This window comes from Hydra vulgaris, chromosome 15, assembly GCF_038396675.1.
Source record: "Hydra vulgaris chromosome 15, alternate assembly HydraT2T_AEP".
Classification (NCBI taxonomy): Eukaryota; Metazoa; Cnidaria; class Hydrozoa; order Anthoathecata; family Hydridae; genus Hydra; species Hydra vulgaris.
This window is the reverse complement of record NC_088934.1, coordinates 20,828,702-20,845,323: the sequence shown is the minus strand read 5'-3', so window position 1 is coordinate 20,845,323 and position 16,622 is coordinate 20,828,702. Positions and strand designations below refer to the sequence as shown.

General features: G+C 29.2%; 2 protein-coding genes across 2 annotated transcripts; both read right to left on the bottom strand.

Annotated features, from left to right (window-relative positions):
- Positions 1-352: 352 nt before the first annotated feature.
- On the bottom strand, positions 353-2,836 carry LOC136091522 (uncharacterized). The gene is made up of 2 exons (XM_065819178.1): positions 2,612-2,836; positions 353-2,510 (listed from the first exon to the last, which is right to left on the bottom strand). Exons 1-2 carry the CDS (start codon positions 2,825-2,827, stop codon positions 1,899-1,901), a joined length of 828 nt encoding a protein of 275 aa, XP_065675250.1. The 5' UTR covers positions 2,828-2,836; the 3' UTR covers positions 353-1,898.
- A 9,780-nt stretch (positions 2,837-12,616) lies between these two features.
- On the bottom strand, positions 12,617-14,232 carry LOC136091805 (tigger transposable element-derived protein 4-like). Its single transcript, XM_065819517.1, has 2 exons — positions 13,221-14,232; positions 12,617-13,122 (listed from the first exon to the last, which is right to left on the bottom strand). The coding sequence occupies exons 1-2, from the start codon at positions 14,230-14,232 to the stop codon at positions 12,617-12,619; spliced, it is 1,518 nt and encodes a 505-aa protein (XP_065675589.1).
- Between the last annotated feature and the right edge of the window lie 2,390 nt (positions 14,233-16,622).

The following is a 16,622-nucleotide window of genomic DNA, read 5'->3' as shown; positions in this document are numbered from 1 at the left end:
TGTTAAAATTCCAAAACTGTCATTAAATTTTTATCTATTTCAAAATAATAATTTAAAAAAAAATTAAAAAAATTAGTATTAGTGATTTTTTAAAGAAAGAGGGGCGGTGGCTGGGGGGGGGGGGGTGGGGGTGGGATTGAGTTTTGAGACCAAAGCTAGATAACAATTTTTTTTTTGTTTACTACCCTTATTTGCCACATTTATAGCGGGAATAAAATATCAAAAATTTTGGCTTAACCTTTTCAAAAAATAAAAAAACTATACAAAGATTAGACCTGCAAAATGAGCTTTTTATGGATTATGGACCCTGTTTAGTATAAATTAAAATGTAAATTCGTGAAGATCAAATAAGTTTAGAAATATATATACTCACTTTCAAAATATAAAAATTATATAATCATCTGTTTTAGGTTTTTTTTTGTATTGTTTTTAGGTAAAAGTTTACGGTGATGGCAACCTGCTCGAATAAAACCATCTCTTGAATCATGTCCATAGACAGCAGCACAAGCTCTTGTTGTTTGTTTAACAGCCCGCTCAACACTTTGTGTGTGGCATGGTATGGAGTCAACAACCATGGGATTTACCTTAAAATAAACTATTGTCTCAGTAGTAAAGCTACATGTTTGAATTGGCTCAAATACATTATGAGTCCAAGAACATAACTCAGTGAGATTCTTAGCATCTATGTTTAAATAAGAAGAATGAATCCTTTCTCGGACAGATGTTTCTCCTTTGTCCAAACCTTTTCTGATCTGTAGAATACGATCCACTGCAAAAACCCGTTCTTCCACTTCAGAACTGCAAAGCAAAGTGGCTAGAACAGCTTCACTGTGAGAAAACCAGGCTCCTGATATGACATATTTTTCAACAATATCCCTGGTAACCTGGTTTTGCATTTTTACTAATCGTAAGGTTTCTAAAACATGTCTTGGACCCTCAATAAAAGACCACCTTACCTTTATATCAAACCACATTGGATAGTAAACACCAACAACATATTCAACTAAACGACTTAAAGTAATAAAGTTTTCCCCAGACAGTCCATGAAGTGATACCCAAATTCGCATCAGTCTATTTGCAGTGGTCAACCATCTGCTGTGATTAACAGGACCACACTCCATCTTTATAAGATCTATAGGTATGAAAAATCATTTTATACCCATAGAGCTGATCAGTTGAAAGATCATCGATCACATCTTGATTTAATTCAATTGGTCTTTTACCAATGGTTATTGTTGGAAATCCCTGAGCTAATGGAAGTAATAAAGCACAATTCAAAAGCTCACCCACGACTCCGCTAAACCCATTACTAGAAGTTGTTTTACCATCTAGTTTCTGAATAAGATGCCTAAGCGGAAGCTCATTAGTATGCAGCATACATATAATCCATGTTCTCTTTTTATTTAAAAGATCCTCAATTGTTTTTATAACCCCGCCTAATCTTCCAGTGTTAATAGCTGTGGAGTCTGCTCCAATATACTGTAAGTTTATATCAAATTTTCTACACCAATCTGCTATAGGTTTGGCTATCATTAACGCAGATTTTTCGCCTACTCCAGGCTTAAGAGGAGAGAAATGGAATACATATTTTCCACCTGGTTCACTAGTGACAGTGTAGAAGTCCATTTTTATTGTTTTAGAATAATATTTTGATGTTGTTTTATCTTGATTATTAAAAAGAGTTAAATTGTTTCTACCGTCAAAAAATAATGCTTTAATTTCTTCTGACTGATACAACTGTAAATCTTCTGTCTGGAGCTTTTTCATTACCTTTTTATTTTCCCTATGAATTTTGTGATGGTCAATAATCAGTTTATTGTCTTTTTCATTAACAATCCCAATATCTATAAGAACTGCAGAAGAAATAGCAGCAGCTTCTCTGTTACTTGTTCCGTATCTTAAAAAACTGTTTGAGCAAGCAGAGGAAAGTGATTTGTATTGATGACAGATTGCTTTGATCCGTCGTCAATTTTTGTGTCCATTAACTGGCTAGAAGATTCATTTGCATTCTCAATCACATCTACCTCTATTTCTTCATTAAAAAACTTATTATTACTTAACTCTACTTTCTGCTCCTCTAATTTTTTAAACATTAAAGGTTTTTCTTTCCTATTGCATTGCTTAGCCAGCCGAGTATGTTCTTTTTTATCTCTACAATGTATTTGGAACACACTTTTCATTCCAACTTTCAATCTCTGAGCTCTGATAAACTTCAGCTCTATTTCAGGAATTTTCAAACTTAATGGACAATTACAAATTGGAAGAAAAGCACAATGAGAACATTTTGGGTCAGAACAAGTTGGATCTTCCTTGCATTTAATACTATGTTTGCAACGAAGAATATCAAATAGCGTGTCCATTTCATTATATAACTTATCCTTTCGAGTATTTGTCACTCTTCCCCAAACAGTTTGAGTAACTCTTTTCCACTCTTTTTCAATTCTCTGAACGATATAGTGATTAGGTTGAATTTGAATATTGATATTCACTTTTTGATACTGTACAACAACCTAAATAAAAAATAAATATATTTAAAATAGCTATAATAATGAAAGAGTAGAAAACAAATATAATATATAATAATTTTCTTAAAATATTAGACTTTGCTAACTTTACAAGATGATTTTTTGGCAGCTTCGTGAATAATTTCTTTTGACACATACTGAAGATTGGTGTCTAAGGACTCCATTTCTAACAACAGTAATTGTAAAACATTTCTGAGGGTTGGTAATTCAGAGGGTAACAAATCAGCACCAAGACCAATGAATTCTTTAACTTTTATGCTGCCTGGGCAAGAATTACTACGTGTCCTTTTTATTTTATTCATAACGTGTATTAATCTATAAAAATCATATCTTTATATATATATATATATATATATATATATATATATATATATATATATATATATATATATATATATATATATATATATATATATATATATACATATATATATATATATATATATATACATATATATACATATATATATATATATATATATATATATATATATATATATATATATATATATATATATATATATATATATATATATATATATATATATATATATATATATATATATATATATATAATATATATACATAAACTTTAAATTTTTTGTGATTCTTTAAATCATAAAAATTAACAAAAATACATAAACATATTACAAAAGTTAATTAGTTATCCTAAAATTGATTTATTTATTGAACTTAATTATTTATGTCCCTAAACTTATTTATAATTCTAGTTAAAATCTTTAACCTTTGCACATCAGAATCTAGAAAACACTTACAATTATAAAGGTAAACAACGCATAACTTATAAAAAGTAACTTTACAGACCATTAAAATTAGAGTTAAAGATTTTTGTTTTTTTATGAAAATATTTAATATTGTTTTTTATAGTAAAATATTTTACAAAAATAAAATGAATTGTTATGATAATATAAAAATTAGTTTAGTAGTTAAAAAGTAAGTGCTATTAATTTAATTTATGTAAATCTGTATTTTGTTTTTTATTCAATGTCTCCGTTTATTTTTCTTCCGACCAAAAATAGTAACTTTATTTAATTTAATCATTACAAAATATTTAAAACTTCATTTTGGTAATTTATTTTGAAGATATGGGAAAAAAAAATTTATAGTATATCTTAAAATGTCTATGAACATCTGAAAGTAGTATTTAAATTTTCATTTTCGAAAAAAAAGTTTTTTCACTACACCCTAATGTAGAGCGTACTCTCGAGTCCGTAATAAAAGGATGGGGGGGGGGGGAGGGAAATAATTGAAATAATTATTTTCTAAAAAATTAGAAAATAATTATTTTCTAAAAAATTAGAAAATATTTATTTTCTAAAAAATTAGAAAATAATTTTTTCAGTCATTGATAAAAACAAAAACTTTCAGTGTAAACAGGTTTTAAAAATTGCCGACCAACTAAATCTCGATTTGTCGAAATTGAGCTTTTAATTTATTTCTTACCAAAGTATAAAACTTATATCATTAATTAAATCCTATGGAAATTATTATAAAACAGCTGTTAGAAAATGCGCTTTTGACCGCTAGCCACGCTAGATTTAAAACCCCCTGTTTATTAGGTCTGAACTAAAATCCCCCTCCCCTCCCTTTTATTAAAGACTCGAGAGTACAGTTGCAGATAATCAGGATGCAGTGATATGGAGGAAAGTGTAGGTTAGATGTAGATAAAGTTGGGAGCATTTTTAAAAAAGAGCATTTTTGTGGAGTAAATCCATGATTTCAGCTGTCAGCTTTTCCAGAAAACTTAGCATAGTACTGGAAGATTCAGATGTAGGTACATTAAAATTCAAGGTTGGGTTGAAACCGAAACCAAAACATGAACCTGAGTAAAAATTTCAATAGTAGTATTTCATTTAAAAGTTACAATCAAAATTAATCAATATAATATAGATTATATAAATACAAACAAATAATTAAATAATAATTTAACAATTGTAAACATCAAATTTTCTATTCTACAGATAACTTCGTCAAAAACCACAATTATAACTAATTTAAATATAGATCAGATAACGAGAAGAATAATTAAGTAAAAGTAGATATAAAAATACATCTAACATATAATTTTATTTAACATATACCTTCTTTCCATGCGTTTATCCTCCTAGTTTATTCTCCTGCAGCTAATTGCCATATAGAGGCCACATAACAAAGCCCACGTTGACGTGTTCAGCTCACTAAAGAGCATCATAACCTCTTCCCAGACCAAGGGTTTGTAATTTTTAGAAGAATGAAGGGTGTTAGAAAGAAAGTTAGAAGTCGAATTAGAAAGTTGGCATTGAGACAGTGGACAGTATTGGACTGGGTGTTAGAATGTGCTACTTATGTTCAATATCAATAGGAACCCTTGTTACGTATAATGTTTTACATAATTTACGTAAATTTTATTATATATATATATATATATATATATATATATATATATATATATATATATATATATATATATATATATATGTATATATATATATATATATATATATATATATATATATATATATATATATATATATATATATATATATATATTTTAAGAAATAAATAAATAATCTAAAATAAATACACTATCAATCGCAAATTCAATATAATGCCTAAATAAAATTGTGAATAAATCTTGATTTATTAGTAAATTATGTTTTATTTATGCAATAAGATGCTTTTATTATTGCAATATTAACGCAATAATAATGCAATAATAATGCAATAAGATCCTTTTTTTATGAATTGATTTTTTTAAAGTTCATATTGTTCAGTGTTTCTTTTATATACTATAAAAACGTAACATTAAATAAAATATGAACTTTAAGAAATTTAATACATAAAAAAAGGTTTTTATACCATATAAATCCTATATAATATAGGAAACTATTTTTCAGAAGTACCTATTTCTAATAAATATCTATATCTATTTATAACAGCGTCTTTAATCTAAATTAAAGAGAATATTTTGCGAATGCACTTCTTTAAAAACATATAGCACTTTAGTTCCAGTAAAACAAATATAAATATATTAAAATCTCTAACTTGAAATTATATATATATATATATTTACTTTTTTTCTTCTATAAAACAATAAATATTTAAAATTTTATGAAATTACATTAACTCAGGTTACAATGATAATAAGATTTTACAATATATAAGTTTTACAACTGTTCATATATATATATACATTTTCTACTTTATATTTATTTTATTTTATATATTTTTTTGTGCTTTTTGATTTTATATTTTTTTGTATTTTTGTTTTTTTATTTTACAACCGTTGTCCGGAAAGAAATCAAGAATTTAGATTAAATTATAAAAAGAGGATATTCAAAATAGGTTAAAAGATGTTTTTTTTTGAAGAAAAACAAATTTTTATTAAAACAATTAAAAAATTATAAGGCTTTTAAAAGTTCACAAATTTTATGTTACGAACACTCTATAAAACACTTATATGTTAAAATAATATATCATAAAATAAGAGCTGGCAGTGATTGTGTAATCATATATAATAATAATTTTGTTGTATAACATGAAAAAATTTGCAGAGAAGAAGAAATCTTTACTAAACATGCATATCTTGCTACGAGCCGTTGTTTTTTTTAGCTCATATGTTTAGTTTCAGATTTCCATGTTCTACTTGGCAAAAAACGTTCTTAATACAAAAATATTGACAGAAAATGTCTGCAGTGTTTCCTGATTATTACCCTGATCACTGCCATGGGGTCATTTTTTGTGTTGCTAAACATATGGTGGCATCTGCTGTTCCATATTGCACTCACGATGGTTTGAGTGTCAACAGCAGCTGTGAAATAGGGTTTTTCTCCGATAAATTCGCTGTTTCAATCGAGAAAATTGAATTTATTGGAGAAAAATTGTTTTGGAATGTCAAGGAGTTATATACATTCTTAAAATACTCCAATATTTTGATAGAAGAAGGGCAGTAGGCAAAGATAAGAATGTTATCCTCAATTTTACCACAAGATTTGCATTTGTTATTTTTAAAGATCTGTTGTCTAGTGCTTTTTGCTAGCAAGGCCACAGAAGGTAGACAGTTGCGTAAAAAACGAAAGAGGATATTTTGTGTCGGTCCGCATGCGTGGGAAGTAAAGTTTTTTTCCAAATTTGAGTCCACGGCATTGTTGTTTTTGTTAAACTGTTCCAGAAAAGTTCTGCTTGCACGACTCTATTTTTGTTTTTTGCCACTTCTAAGTAAAAATTTTTTGTTGATTTAAGGGGGATGTTAAACAGGACCAGTTTTGCCAAATATTTCAATTGTTGTTTTGTAGTACAGAGACGTTTTGTTGTCCCAGTGTTTTGTCTTAAAAAATTCCAGCTTTTGTTTTGGTTTGTAAATTTTATAAGTGAACTTGCCAACCAATACTTTGAAAAATAGTAATAGTTGTGAGCTTTATACTCTTCGCATTCTTTCAGTTGAAAGAGTGTCTTTAGGCAAAGTGCAAGACTATGCTCCTTCGGTGATAAAGTTCCGAGACCCCCGCTTTTGAAAAAAAATTATCTCTCTCTTGACTGGATTGAAATTGGTTTTTTGCCTCAGACTTTCGAAAATGGCTCTGTGCAGACATTCTATTAATCATTTGGGAACGGGCAGCACGTTTGCCAGAAACCACACTTTTGACATTGCTAGCGTATTTATTAACATAGTCTTTCCCCTAAATGACAAAATACGTAGTCCCATAAACTTGAGTTTTTTCTCTATTTTGTTTAGAGCTACTGGTCAGCTGAACTTGGTAATATTACTCAGTCTGGTGTAAAAAGTAATACCTAATATTTTGAAACCGGTGTTATTGTTCCACTCTATGTCGTCTAATTCTGGGTACATTTTAGGATCAAAACCCCCAAGAGCGAGACCCTTGGTTTTTGAGGCATTGATCACTGAACCACTTGCTTTTTCAAATAGTTTTACTTTTTCGAAAAAATAGCGGACAGATTTTACGTCCGTGGCAAAAAAGTTTCAATCGTCTGCGTACTGCTATAATTTAAGGGGTTTCGGTGTTCCTGGTAGTGGGAAACCCTCTGTTCTGTTGTCTGCTCTGATCACCAAAGTGAGTGCTTTGGCGACAAAAACATACAGCAAAAGAGAGAGGGGGTCGCCTTTTTTAACTCCCCTTTCCGTAGGAAAAGAGGCCAACAGGAAGCCCCAATTCAGAACAGATGTTAAAACCTCTGAATATAAGGTGGTAATAAAGGATAGAAAATTTTCTTCGACTTTATCGAACGCCTTTACTTGATCTATTGACAAAATAAAACTAGGTAGATTTTTAAATAATATATTATTGTTCTACCTAGGATTCCGCAAGTTTGATTTGGTTCTACAATTTCCCCAATACTTTTGCAAGTCTTAGGGCCAGCGCTTTTGTGATTATTTTGTAATCAGCGCCAATTAAGGATATGAGCCTTCAGTTTTTGCATTCAGTAAGATCTCCTTGTTTGGGAATCAGTAGAATTATTGATTTTTTCATAGAGTGGCTGGTATTTTTTTCTACAAAAAGTATTTTATAGGCAAGTTCTTCAAAATCTATATATTTTTCGTAACATAACAACGGAAAAAGGCTGATAAATACTAAGAGTTTTTTTACAGTGCTGGTGAAAATTGTGCAATATGGGGTTGTTCAACTTCAAGAAGATAAAATGGACACAATTTTTTTTAACCAGAAGCAGCTGAATCTACAGAACTTTGTTTAATGTGCGAAATCATTTTATTTAACTATAACCAGAAGCAGCTTTTTTTTTCACCAATTTTCACCAATAAAACTGCAAATTTGTTTTATAGTGGATATGTTTTTTGATTGATTAATTTAGAACAACGTTGAACATGCAACAAAGAGAAAGGCATTTTTAAACTTAATTAACCAGTAGATGGTTTTGTCGGTTGATTGAACCTCTCGAATGAAAAATTCTAGAAAAAAATCTATAGATTAACAAAAAGGAAGTTTTGAAATGAATTTGGAATCAATAATATTTATTTCTTCGTAAATTTATGTAGATTTGCAAATTGCAGTGCATTTATTCAAAGATGTTGTTAAGATTTTACTTGTAAATGGTGTTCAGTTTATTCTGAAATAATATCTTCAATATCTTCAAAATGGATATTTTTATAATCACAAAATTTTAAAAACATTTGTCATTTATTGTAGTGTTTATTCGTGTAAAAATTTGTGCATTTTTTTTTTTAAAAAAAGGCCTTAACAGCTATGAAATTTAAAACATTATAAACTAACTAAATTAAAACTATTAATTTTAACTTATATAGAATAATTATTGCTAGCTTTTTCTTTTCTTCAATAACTTTTTATATGCAATTATAATAGGAAACTATTGACCTTTATTTTTGTCAGAAGTCAGAAAAAATAAATATTAGTTTATTAAAATCCAGAAACCAACACTCTCTTCCCTTGTACGCTTTTGAATAGCCCACTCAGTTGTACTTGCACACTTAATTTATGGATGCTCCCTTACCTAACATTCTTTAAATCTAACTTTGATTTAAAAAATATATTATCAAAAAGAATAATTACTTCATTTTTATATAGTCATAAGAATATTTTTCTCATAACTATGATTAACCTCAACAAAATTTAACTTAATTTTAGATTCAGGGGCATTTTAACAAATTACCCTAACTTCAGGTCAAGTTAGGTTATCCTGCTGCTGGTAATATGTAACACAGTAGAAACTGTTTTATGTCCTGTTGTCTTTTAGGATACACTTTTTTAGGCATAGGCTAGAAGATGCCAACTCTGATTTAACACACCCCCTGCCTTGGGGCTTTTGTTTCAGTAAAGGCTAGAGATGATGTCTTGATAAAAACACTCATCCTGGTACGATGTTAAATGTATACGGCTACTGTCTAGTAGAAGGCCTTCTAGGCAAAAACTTAAGGGATAAACAGGTTTTATTTTTTAACCAGCTTCGCACCCCATCTTTATAAATTAGGCTGGCGTAGATGTATTTATAAAACCTTATTTCCAGTTTAGGATGTTGAATCCTAGATCTTCTTGACTCATTGCATGGTTTTTGCTCGTGTCTTTGTTTTTATGACTAGGCAACTCATTCTATTATCTCCTAATGAGGGTACAGCTTTTATAAATTAGTCTTAAGGTTCTGAAGCCAGTTGGTATTCAGGTTTTCCAAACTCTTTGGAAGCTCTAAGAGCGGCTGTTTCCATCAACAGCTGTAAAATATCAGAGTACTAACAGTGCTATAATGCTTATGGATGGATTTCCTGTTAGTACTTTTGGTGTGCATTTTCGAGGCCACATTTGGAGCCCTTTGTTACGGCTTAGGGTTTATTAACAGTAGTAATACAGTTGCTTGGACAATTAGATAGTGAACTGAGTACTATTTGTGCTTTGAGTCAAGTTCTTTAACCAATTTAAAAAATTACTAAAGCACCAAAAGCTTTAAAATACAAAATAACATCGTCATCATCAAGTTCTCTAAATCTATCATTCACTAATATTCCTGGCCTTCGAAGTAATTTTTTTCTATTTTGACTATTTTGAGCTTGGCTGTCTTATTCTGTGATCTTAGCGTTGATGGTTATCTTCCTTTAACTCGTAAAGACTCCAATAGTCAAATGTTTTGTTTGGACCACTTCACTCTATCGCCTTTCTCTTTGTTCTATATCGCTCTCCTTTATCTCAAGACTGCACTCTTTTCAATGTTATTTCTGATCAAGTTGACGAAGCTCTTTCTGAATGGCTGGATTATATTATCAGTGACTCTGCAGGTGTTAAGATACACAATTTTTGCATTTCTTTAATACAAATAGTCAACTTTCCAACTCGCTTTCCAGAGAATCCAAATCATTTATCTTCAACCAATTATCTCTACTTGTGTCTTGTTTCTGATCCTAGTCAGTGCTCAGTTTCTCTACTCCCTTAAGTGCTTTTAATCATGGTTTGATCTCGCTAAAACAATTATCTCATTCTTCATCATCATCAGAATCCCACTATCATTGTACCTCTTACAACTACCTTAAAGCTGACTGGAACTCTTTCCATGATTTTCTTCGTGATAGCCTTTGGGTAGATATTTTTCGCCTTCCTGCTGAAAAATGTGACTTCTTGGATTCAGGTTGGCATGGAATCTTTTATACCCTCTCAACGATTGCAAGTCAAGCCTCACTCTTTTCCATATTTTCTTTTTATCTACCAATGAAAATAGCCTTTTATTTTGAACAAACTAATTATGTCAATTTCTTTCAATTGTTTTCTCAATTTCAGATCACTATGAAAAAGTCTTGCAAGTTTTCTTTCTAATCTTTTTTTTTTTTCAAATATACATGTAGCATAAAAAAGAACGAACTTTTCCAAACAATGTAAGTAAATGCTATAGTAAATTCTTACTAACTTCACTTAATTCTGGATCATTGCAAACTTGTTTATAAAGAAAATTGAAAATTTAACTTTTCCACGTTGTTCTTATTCCACAATAATTTTTGTCAGGAACTGTTATCTTATATTAAATGGCAGAAACGCGTCTATTTCCAATAAACTTGCACAACCTTTATTTATGCAGCTTTAGCGGTAATATTTTATAAGAATAAAAAAAAAGATTTGTCAGAATTTTAAAAGTATGATTCGATGCAATGTCTTGTCTAACACTCCAAATCACTATTTACCATAAAAGTTTGTCATTTTTTCTAAGATTGTGCAGGTTCGCCGGGTCACCGCACAGTTTTCAAGTTGAAATCAAAAAACAATTGAAACGGTCTGTGTTTTCAGACTATGGATTCTTATGTATTCTTATGACTATGGTCCAATACAATAATTAATGCGTTGGTAATCAAATCAAATCAAATTGAATCAAATATGTTTCAAAACAAGTTATAACATTTCAAGGAAATTTACAATAGTACAAATACTAATATAAAGTAAATACCTGAATATACAACAAAGTAATATAAACGATGATGAAAATAGTAATATTAAAAATAACTGATATCAATAAAACTAATTATGGCAATAATAATAAAAATAATAGTAACAATAATAATAGAAGAAGATTTTCATTAATAAAGACAATAACAGCAGCAACAAAAATTTAGTAAATACTGACAACAACAACAACAAAAATTTAGTAAGACGAACAGAATAGATAGTTGAATTAAAAGAGATTAATAAATAGATATATAAATAATGAATGTCAAAATATTAGTTAAAAACGGCAGATTGAAACCAGAGGAATCAAATATAGATGGATAAAAAAATAATTTCAAAATGTTAAAAATATCAAATTAAAAAATGAAAGATCACGAATTAATAGATATTATAAAGAATTTCAATAATTATTTGCGGAAATATTTCATTTCATTTTTTTAAAAAAATAATTAAAAAGCTTGATTTCGAATTCAGAGATTGAATTAAGAGATTTTAGAACAGGATGTAGTTTGTTCCACGATATACATTGTGCGATAGATATTTAATGGATTTATTTCTATATTTTCCACTATAGATATGATAGTAGATAGTAGGGGAGATGGGGGCGCATTGATCGCCGTAGCAGTGTTTTGAAAATTGCGCAGAACCTGAAAGAGATGTAAAAACTTATTAACTACGAAACACATGTAGAACTATCTGGCTTATGGAATATATAAATATTTTGATAAAAAAAAATGATAAACATGAATAATTTTAACTTTTAAACAACCCTCTCAAAAGATCAATGTACCCCAAACTATGGGGTACTATGATCTCCGACTTGGGGCACATTGATCTTATATGCGTAATATTATCTAAACGTTTAACACTTCTATAACTAAATCTTGTAAATAATTTAGTCAAAGGGTAATATTGTATAACATATAATACATCTAAATTTTTTAATTATTTTTTAAATATAGCAGTTAAACCCACTAGTCTAATTTTTAATTAAAAAATGTATAAATCACAGCAGCTATAAGCTACCCGCTTTATATACGTTTAAAACTTTACAACAACTTGAAATTTATAAGAACTGAAATATAAAGACTGAAATAAGAATACAACTTTTAAGTTTACAAAACTTGTTAAAAGTACAATATTTTGATTAAGAATATTTCATCATTTGTGAAAGTCAAGTTATGAAGCAGCTTTTGGTTTACATTGTTTTTTATTCCTAAGCAAGTAATTCTTAGTTTCTTTCTTATCTTTTGTGGAGACATTTTGTTGATTTTTGGTTTGCTTCAAAATTTTCTTTTCTTTTGACAAACGAATTTCATTTCTGACAGGAGTATCAGTCAAGATCCTTGTTTTTAACTGCCTACTTTTAACTTTTTTTTTTCTGGCAGATGCTTTTGGGTAAGGTTTTAAAACCTCAGGTGAGATTATAGAAGCAACACTTGTTGACACTTTGTTTAAAATACTTGTTTCAATATTTACTATAGTTATTTCAGACTCTATGTGATTAACATGTGCTGGTATCATTTCAGATTCCATGTTGTTGACAGGAGTGATAGTAACTGTATCTGGAGCAGCTCTATCTGTAACTGATGATGGTAAATATTCGTCACCTTTGAAAATTTCAGAATTGAATGGCTCAATGCCAGCTACTCTAAATCCTGTCTGTATATTAGACGGTGAGAAAGCTTTTGTATACGGTTCTCAAACTATTGAAACAATATCATAAATGGTCATTGGTCTTGGGTTTGAAACCATCCAATTATCACATGCAGAATTGTAAAACATTTCAATGGTCCAAAAACAGTTCTATCTAATGGCTGCAATTTATGGCTGCAATGGGGAGGAAAACTTATCATTGTAATTCCGTGTTGAATTGCAAGCTCCAAGCCTTTAACAGAAATATGACTTTCATGACTGTCGAGAAGTAACAAAACTGGAGATTCCTGAGAACAGTTTGAATATTTAACAAAATGTTTAATCCATTCTATGAAAATTTCAGAGTTCATCCAACCAGAAGGATTTGCAAATCCCACACATCCAGGAGGTCCTTCCTTAATCATGTAATCATGAAACTTTACCCTAGGAAAAATAAATAATGGAGGAATGGAATTTCCAATAGCATTAGAGGCACAACATGCAGTTACCAATGTTCCTCGTTCTGCAGATGTGATTCTTCCAACTTGTTTGCTTTCTCTACCAGCTAAAACCTTTACCGGCTTTTGAACGGTTGTTAAACCAGTTTCATCAACATTATATATACAGTTAGGATTATATTTATATCGATTTCTTACCGTTTTAAGATTTTGAAAAAACTCTCTTACAGTTTGTTTGTTAAAAGCTGTTGATCGAGCGAAGCTCGTTGCTTCAGGTGTTCGTAGAGACAACTTTGGTTGTCTTTTCATAAAACCTTGCAACCAATCAATGCCTGCAATTTTATTTTTGATCCATGATGATGGGCATATCTTATTGTTTTTTAAAGCAAATTCATATGCTAATAATCGCGTTGACCTAGTTGAAAGGCCATAGTTCATTTTTGATGCAATTAGTAAATAACTTGATAAACTTTTTTCATCTTCTGCTGTAAAAACTTGTCTATTGTTGTAGTTAGGCTTGAAAGCTTCATTTGGATTAAGCCTCTTTTTACGACAATATCTTTTTAAAGTCATTCTATCTATGTTAAACTGACGTGCTACAACATTCAGTTGTGTTCCTTCTAAAACTTTATTAACAGCTACTTTCATTGTTTCACTTGGTATAGCAACTTTATTTGTTTTTTTAATTCTATTTCTAACCATTTTAAGATCTGTAAAAAAATATATCAATAAAAACATATGTTTTTAATAAATGCTAATATTTAACATAATAATATTATGTTAAATATTTTTTAATTATTATGTTAAATATTATTCTTTTGATATTATAAAATATTATTATTATTATTACTAGCTTATAACATAAGTAGATTTAAAAAATGAAATGCTAAAAGCTATTGTTTGTTTATATATAGTTTTTTTTTTAATTATAAATACAATTCCATTCGTTTAACTGTATTGCTTATAAACAAAAACATGGGGCACTTCGTCTTCTATGGGGCACTTTGATCCTCCGATCAATGGGCCCCGCATAGTCAAAGATCAATGTACCCCAATAGGTATAGGTAACATATTGATAGCAATATCTACTGTATAAATTGCAGCCAAATAAAAATTATATATTATATTATACACCTAACACTTACAAATTTAAAATAAAATTGTTGTTAACCCATACAGACATCTAAATAAAAATATATTTGAATTATAGTACGATTTTAAAAAATCACTTTTTATGACGAAAAACAATATTTTCTTTATTTTTTTTGACGCTGATAACCTTATGAAAAAATATTACGAATAATCAATTAGGGAAGCATAATGGTTAATTAAATTGCAACCTCACTTCTAGTAAGGCAAAAATGAACGAGTAAAAGCCAAAATATCATACTGCCCAGGCGATCAATGCGCCCCCATCTCCCCTACGATAGATGTTTAATAGATTTATTTCCATATTTTCCATATTTATTAATGGAACAAAAAGGATAGTGACAGTTTGTTCTTGTAAAGAAGTTATTGAATGATAGGGGAAAGTTTTTGCGATGATAATTCTTGACAAATTAGCAGTTAAGGAATCAGAGACGTATTTACGGGGGATGAGGGGGGCTAGAGGGGGCTTTGGCCCTAAGCGCCAAGTTTTGATAGGGCGCCAGCTGTCAGAATAATAGAATCTTAGAAAGTCGTTAAATAGTTACTTTACATCATTATCGCGATAAATTTTATATTATTATTATGTCCAAATCATATATTGACTCATAGACCTACTAGATATCCAATTATTTGCTTTTCTGCCTACAAGTATACGGGCGCATTTCTTTTTTTAAACAAGAATAATACCATTGGAAATTCATCTTTATAAAAATTATATATGATTATGGTTGGCAGAAGAAAGTATAATTTAAAAGGCAATCGAAATCCACTTGCAAATTATTCATAACTATGCGCGAAATATTTATGTGAATACGTTGATTTGGTAAAAAAAAAAATCACGTTGCTTAGTATGATCCTTTTTTTAGAGGATACTATCTTTTTTAGAGTATCGTACCTATCTTTTAATATATATGAGCAGTTCATAGATATAACGGCAGATAATTTTATACAACAAGAGGTTGTATAAAATTTTCTGCCATTACAATACAAAAAACTAGATATTTTTCCATCAGTATTAATTTTACTTCTGATATTAGCCATGAAACTTAACTGTATTCATTTTTCGGTATGTTCAAAAGAACGGCTATCAAGTAGAAAGATTTTTAGGGTTTTTACCCAACTCTGGTCATAAATCTGAAGAATTAGCAGATGCTATTTTTTTAGTTTTAGAATTGCATAGATTAGATATTAACAATAGTCGTGGTTATGACAATGCGTCTAACATGTCTGGTAGGTATACAGGACTTCAAGCTCGCATTAAAGAAGTTAATCTTTTAGCTACATTTGTACCATGCTTGGCACAAAATATGGGGTGATATACTAGAAAGATTCAACAAAACTAGTAAACAATTGCAGTCAGTTAAGATTGATTTAGAAACAGTTGTGTGTTTATACAAATCGATAATTCGATATATATTAGATCTGAGTAGTATGCTTGATAAAATAGGGACACAAAACATATCAAAAAATGCGCAAAAGAAAAGGAAAATTAACTGCTAATAAAAAAAGAGAAAGATAAATAAATTTTGAAATTCGAGACACTTCTAGGATTAATACATACTATGCTATTATTGATAAACTACATTTTGAACTAGAAAGAAAAATTGTGCTATAGTAAAGCCAATAAAAAGTTTAACTTTTTGTTTAAAATAATAAAACTCCATCAGAATCATCAACCACCGTCAGAAGTTCACAAAAAAGCAGAAAACTTAAAAAAGTATTTAAAAAAATAATGTTTTGACTTCATTTGCTAATGAGTGTATACAATTCAGAAGTTATTTAACGAATTTAACTAAAAACATAAGACCTAAAACTATAATAGATATTTGTAAAATGGTCAGAACTGATAAACTTCAAGAACTTTATAACTATCTTTAATGCTTTAACTACTATAAGTAGATATAGCATTAAGGATATATCTAGCCTGCCCAACGTCCAATTGT